The sequence below is a fragment of the Ostrea edulis genome, chromosome 5, assembly GCF_947568905.1.
Source record: "Ostrea edulis chromosome 5, xbOstEdul1.1, whole genome shotgun sequence".
Taxonomy (NCBI): domain Eukaryota; kingdom Metazoa; phylum Mollusca; class Bivalvia; order Ostreida; family Ostreidae; genus Ostrea; species Ostrea edulis.
The window spans coordinates 67,514,516-67,521,405 of NC_079168.1; the positions used below are offsets into that span (position 1 = coordinate 67,514,516).

Consider the following 6,890-nt stretch of genomic DNA (forward strand, 5'->3'; position numbering starts at 1 on the left):
AGTTACAAACAAGATGTGAGGCACGTACTCAAGTTACAAAAAAGAGATGAGGCATGTATCTAAGTTACAAACAAGATATAAGGCACGCATCTAAGTTACAAATAAGAGATGAGAGACTCACTTAAGTTACAAGCAAGAGATGAGGTACATACCTCAGGTATTTTTCAAACCACTTGAGATAAAAGGACTTGGAAATTTAAATTGCTGGATTCAATGTTATATCATGATCGTATTTATGATCATCAAACCTCATTTATCAAATTTGATTTCGCTGTTTATTCACGGGACCAAAGGTGCCATCTAACTTGCCCATGTCACAGGTGACTCTCACCTAGCAGGTGAGTAATTCACCTTTGAAAAAAATCCATACGGAAAATATATAAACTCTTACTGTATCCGCAAAATCTATCCTAAGGGCTAAGGAATTATATACACAATATAAAAGTTACCTTGAGGAACGTCATGATATTTTGCTTCACCTTGATACTAGGGCCATGTTTGAAGAAGAATTAATACCTAAACAGTTCTCTGCATATATTTTTCCTAAAATGTGATATATATACACGTACATATGATACCACTAAATTGATTTTCCGAATTGTACTTTCCAATCAGTAATTTGGATACATGGATCAGATGAGTTAAAAGAAAAATATCATTTTACAGTTCATTGTGCTGTACATTGTTAAGTTGCAATAGATATGAATAAATATATCGTCAGAGCGACGTACAAGATCAGAAAAATCCAGAAGGCCAGAAAGTCTATTGCAGACGTCACGTCCTTCCAGTCGACTTTGGTGTTGTCCCACGGTTTTTCCTCAAGTGCTTCTTGGTCAGCCTTAGGTTGATTTTCCGTATTCATCGTAGGAGAAATACTCCCACTTTTTGATGATTGGCATGATTTAGTACATCTAATGCAATTATCAAGATTCACCATTATCTTAAAGACTCTGGGCATCGGAACTGTCTCGTCTCTGTGGTGCAGACGGATTTGTAAGGCTGTTATCACCAACACCAGTACCCCCATCGACATCTGAAGTAAAAGATAAATACTCAGAATAGAAGTACTGTCTGAACTAACTGGTAGTTGTGTGTTGATGATGGTGAGGAACACTGCAAAGGATAGGAAAACAGTCATAGCATACGACATCTTTTCTCCCGCGTCAACAGGCAAAACAAAAACGAGGATTGTAAGCATTCCAAGGAATAAGATAGGGACTATGACGTTTAGCACGTAGTAGAGAGGCTTCCTCTTTATGTGGATAGAGAACGTAACTTTGGAGTCTATAGAACTTTTGCTAACTTTCACGTCTGTTTGTATTATTTCCCAGACACCACTTTCCTCGTAAGCAGAGAGGTCAATTCCGTCATCAGACTTCCGGATCTCCACCTCATTCACCGAATAACTCCACACTACGAAAACGATCTCGCACACTTCTTTATCGTATGGAAAGTATGTGGTATCCATGGAACAGTGGGTTTCGAAGACCTGGAAAGGCTGCCAGAATATACTTCCGGTATAATCAATATCGATGTAGTAAAAGTGTCCTCCAAGCTCCTCAAACTTTTTAAACCCGTTTCCAAGAACCAAGTCTGGTTTCCAGATGTCGCCCTGTGGGGGAAAATATTCATTAAAAAGAGTACAATGGTATAAATAAACCAAATCAGGGTACTTTCGTGTCAAAAGCTGTCTCAGATCATGAGCAGATTAAAAAAAAATAACCAAACAAGAGCCCCATCGCTCACCTGAGTTACCTTGGACCATATTTAAAGATTTACCCATATATTCGCCTGCAATACTTTGGTCCCTATTGTGGCCCCAACCTACTCCCGGGACCCATGCTCTTTACATACAAACTTGAATCTACACTATGTCAGGAAGCGTTTTTGTAATTTTTTCAATTTTCTGGCCCAGTGTTTCTGAAGAAGAGTTTTAAAGATTTTCCTTATATATCTGTATGTAAAACTTTGGTCCACTACTGTGCCCCCCCCCCCCCCCCCCGGGGGGGGGTATGATTTTAACAAACTTGAATCTGCACTATGTCAAGTAGCTTTCATATAAACATAAACTTTTCAGGCCCAATGGTTCTTAAGAAGGAGATTTTCAAAGATTCCCCCTATATATCTGCATGTAAAACTTTGATCCTACATTAGGGCCCCATCCTACCCCGGAGGCCATGATTTTAACAAACTTGAATCTGCACTATGTCAGAAAGCTTTCAGGTAAATTTGTACTTTCCTGGCCCAGAGGTTCTTGAGACGATTTTTAAAGATGTTCCCTATATATTCGCATTTAAAATTTTGATCATCTACGTGTATTGTGATCTCACCCTACCGTCGTAGGTCATGGTATTAATAACCTTGAATCTACACTATGTCAGGAAGCTTTCATGAGAATATAAGATCTTCTGGCCCTGTGGTTCTTGAGAAGATTTTTAAATGGTACCCCTCTCTTTTTGCATTTTTGTGATTATCTCACCTTTGAAGGGGGCATGGTCCTTAATTTAATCAAACATGAAAGCCCTTCACCCAAGAATACGTTTTACCAAGTGTTGAAATTGGCTCTGTGGTTCTGGAGAAGAAGTCAAAAACGTGAAAAGTTTGCAGACAGACGGACAGACGATGGACAACTGGTGATCAAAAAAACTCACTTGAGCTTTCAACTCAGGTGAGCTAAAAACCAGAAATTGAATATCAGATAGTTTTATTAAAAGTAGACATTAACGGCAAAATGACCTCTCAACTGTATGACAAACGGAATGATTTCAGCTTCTCCATCGTCAACATCCCATATTTATAAAGCAATATTCCTTTATCACCTGCATATCATGTTTATATCTCTCAATGCTGTCTGACGTGTTTCATACTGATTGTTAGGCCGTTCTTGGCACACTGATTTTGACTACGGATAACTCCGTTTACCTGATCAGGATATAGGGCTCACGGCGGGTGTGACCGGTCAACAGGGGATACTTACTCTTCCTAGGCACCCAATCCCACCTCTGGTGTGTCCAGGGGTCCGTGTTTGCCCAACTCTTTATTTTGTAAAAATCGGTATGAAACAAGTCAGACAACATTTGGTGGATTATATTGGCAAACTAGATCATCTTAACGACCAGAATTTGCAAAATGCTGACTTTAAACCGAACTGTTGAAGCCCCTGTAACATCAACTTGTTTGTCACTAGCCTGCCTCGATTTAAAGACTGGTCATACGCAGAACGAACTCTTGCGTATTGAATAATTTGAGAGGTATAAAAACCATATGCAGGTGATAATGGAATATTGCTACATAGATATGGGAAGTTGACGATGGAGTAGCTGAAATCATCACCCCGCTGTCGTAAACTTGAGTTGTTAGTTGGCCATTAATATCCATTTTCAATCAGATATCTTAGTACGAAGCAGATGTGGAGGTCTTTGTGGTGTTTTCTATCTCGAGTTCACAGGAATATATTGAATCGACATATTATTGATACCGGTAGATAAAACGTAGAAAGATATTTTTTCTTCTCATGTAGAAGCTTTTGAATAAAATCTACTTCATAAGAATATAAAAACAGATCAGCTAACAAAGGAGCACAATTCGCGCCCATGGCAATTAAACTATTTACTTAAAGAATATTTGATTTAGACATTTTATTTTGTGCAAGTAATGTTTGCGGTGTAATGTGTGATAAAAAGGTAGAACATTCAAGAAATAAATTAATGAGTCGGTATATTGTATATAATTATAGTACAGTATGCATGTAGGTCGTCATAGTGACATAGACAAACACAACTGCGTATGTAAATCCTGAAGTGTTAACTTACATGCTCTATGTTGTATTGTCAGAATTTCGAAATAGATATACCATAGAAATGCTATGTTTTCACATGTAATCCAGATAAGAATGCTTTGTTTTTACCTGTAATCCAGGGAATATATTTGTGGAATCGTACTGCCATATTTTATTTTGCGGAATAGTAAAAATAAATGTGCTTAATCGTAACTATTTTTGCGGAAACGTAATATCAATTTGCGGAAACGTGGTGCGCCGGTGTTAATGATATTAAAGGCGTACACATATAAGGATCACGTAAATAGACTCGCACGCCATCTAGCGTCAGTTCAGATAATGTCTTTTGGTTGTTGGTTTTGCATCTGAGTCTGTTGATTTTATTTTAAGCTGGTTTGTTTTGTATTTTCATATGGTTTCAAAAATTAATTGTTCGATTTACATTAACGTCCTTTTTACCCTTTCCACCGCCCATAGCCAAATATATCGACTGATCGGACAAAGGTGCATTTTGAATAGCCTGTTCTTCTTTTATGAAATAAATTTTAGTCGAGGTTTTATATCGAACGCTCGGGCAAACTTTAACTGTGTATAGCCTGCTGTTGACCTTTAAATTGGCCGATAGCGCTAGAAGTAACGATTCATTTCACTCACTTGAAGTCATTTCCCAACACCTTTCCGGCCCAGAAATTTGATGCTTGCACTAATGTTTCTTGTTCTGATCATTTTACGATAAAGATGGTATACATGTATAGTGCCACGTGTACATAGCGCGTATATAAAGAGTGTACAGGAATATAGAGCTATCTATATTCGTTGTAGTAGGTGCAACATTCTTGTCTACTTTCGAGTGTCATGTGTCACTTATGGAGCATTTATGCATGATATATGCTGTTGATGCACAAAGGTTCCATTTTTCTGCAATTCTTAACCTGTTGATGCACAAAGGTCTTATGCAATTCTTAATTAACCTATCCACTGGATCGTGCATCTACATATGTAGGTGCATCAGCATGCATTACAAATGTCACAATTTAATTTACACGGCCTGGGAATGCTTGCATTAAAATATGAATAAACATGGCACTGTTCTTGAGAAGATTTTTAAAGACTTATCCTGCATATATCCATGTAAAACTTTTATCCCAGGCTATTGTGACCCCACCCTATCTCTTCCCCCTTTTGGTGACCCCACCCTATCCCCTCCCCATTTTGGTGACCCCACCCTATTCCCTCTCCCTTCTGGTCCAATGGTTCTTAAAAAGATTTTTAAAGGGACATGGACACAATTTGGAGATGGAAATTTTAAAATTTTATTTTTCCATTTTTAATGTTTAGAATGCTTAAATAATATATTTCTGATGGTCAGCAAAAATTTCAATGTCAGTTGTTGAGGTACATGTACATGGTCGAAATACAGAACTCACAATTCTTTGTTATGTAAACAAGGCTTGTGCTATGTTTTTGTTTACATACATATGTAGGTTAAATATACTAGTACAATTTTGTTTAAAGTATTTTTTTTAATTACAAGTTACATGTAATTCTGAACACAATTAAAAAGTTTGTAGTGTTTGACACGTCTCCTTCTGTTTTCTACTCACCAATCTATACGTAAACAAAAACATGACACGAGCTTTGTTTACATAACAGAGAATTGTGAGTGCTGTATCTCACTGGTAACTAAGCATCTGATATTCAAATTTTGGTTGACCATAAGAAATACTTTAGATAAGCATTGTCAACAATAAAAATGGAAAAATAAAATTTGAAAATTTTAAGCTCAAATCGTGTCCATGGTCCCTTTAAATGATTCCATGCTCCCTTTGAATGATTCCATGCTATTTTTACATTTTCTTGATTATCTCCCCTTTAGAAGGAATGAACTTGAATTCCCTATACCCAAAGATGATTTGTGCAAAGTTTGTTTGAAAATGGCTCAGTGGTTCTTGAGAAGAGTTTTGAACGTTGTCACATTTTAGCCGCCGTAAAATGGCTGAAATATTGCCAAAAACGGCTAAAACATCAATCAATCAACTAATTATTAATTATCTCCACTTTAAAAAAGGCGTAACACTTCATTTGAATAAACTTGAGTCCTCTTTACCCAAGCATGTGCTGTGGCAAGATTAGCTGAAAATAGTCCCGTGGTACTGGAGAAGATCGAAAATATTATAGTGCATAGCAAACGGACGTCAGACAAAACGTGATCAAAAAAGTTTACTTGAGCTTTCAACCCATGTGAGTTAATAAATTAGTTTTTTATCAGCCTTAAGCAAAAACGTAAATTTAGCAACTTTAACAATAGTTTACGAATCCTAACCACATTTACCTTGGCCATCTAGTTACAGATTTTGTCTATTATACATGTCCAAAATTAATGTACGTGTAATATATCTTCTAGGTACGCACCCCAACATAACCAATTTTTATGACAACTTTTTCCCCCCAATTAGCACTTAAAACACTGAACATGCAATACGAACCTGAGGCAGAAATATTCTGTAGATATCACTATTGGTAACGGGGTCCCAGGTCACCATGGCATCATTCCACATTATACTTAGATAACCGGAAGTCTCTAGCTTCTCGTTCACTTCATCGACTCCGATGATACTGATGAGATTGAAACTGATGTCCAAAGTCACCGGCATCGATTGGTCAACCACTGGCCGCACTTTTTTGTTATAATTAGAGAGAAGATCGGTGATGAGGGAGGACACCTGTTGAGGGGTCTGACCAAGGGCTAGTCCACAAGTACTTATAATGAGATATATTACTATCGCATTCATTTTGCATATGGACATCGAACACTTCACACTAACCTACGGTTATAGTAGCGAATCAAATGAGGGGATTAAATGCTTCATTGCAAAAGTAGAAATTTAAAGTATTTTTGCCCGCTTAGATAGTGTTCTTTTAAAAGTATCTGATATTTATAACTAATAGAAGGTTAAGAGTAGAGTAGAGGTGATGAAAATAAACGGTTTTTTAAAATTTCGAAACCAATATCATTTTACTATCGAGTTTACACGAATTTAAAATGAAATCGCTACTTGTTAAAAGTATTTCAAACTCCTGACAAACAAACCTCCATTTTCTACATTGAATA

The 6,890-nt window shown here is 37.0% G+C and overlaps 1 protein-coding gene across 1 annotated transcript; it reads right to left on the reverse strand.

The window, feature by feature from the left end:
- Nucleotides 1-672: 672 nt before the first annotated feature.
- LOC130054998 (acetylcholine receptor subunit alpha-like) lies at nt 673-6,570 on the reverse strand. The gene is made up of 2 exons (XM_056166141.1): nt 6,265-6,570; nt 673-1,612 (listed from the first exon to the last, which is right to left on the reverse strand). Exons 1-2 carry the CDS (start codon nt 6,568-6,570, stop codon nt 686-688), a joined length of 1,233 nt encoding a protein of 410 aa, XP_056022116.1. The 3' UTR covers nt 673-685.
- Nucleotides 6,571-6,890: the final 320 nt, after the last annotated feature.

Excerpts from the sequence above, each read along its gene's own strand:
- LOC130054998 (XM_056166141.1), bottom strand. The coding sequence starts at position 6,570 with ATGAATGCGATAGTAATATATCTCATTATAAGTACTTGTGGACTAGCC. Across the intron at positions 1,613-6,264 it reads ACAGAATATTTCTGCCTCAG|GGCGACATCTGGAAACCAGA; the intron begins GTTCGTATTGCA and ends TTTCCCCCACAG.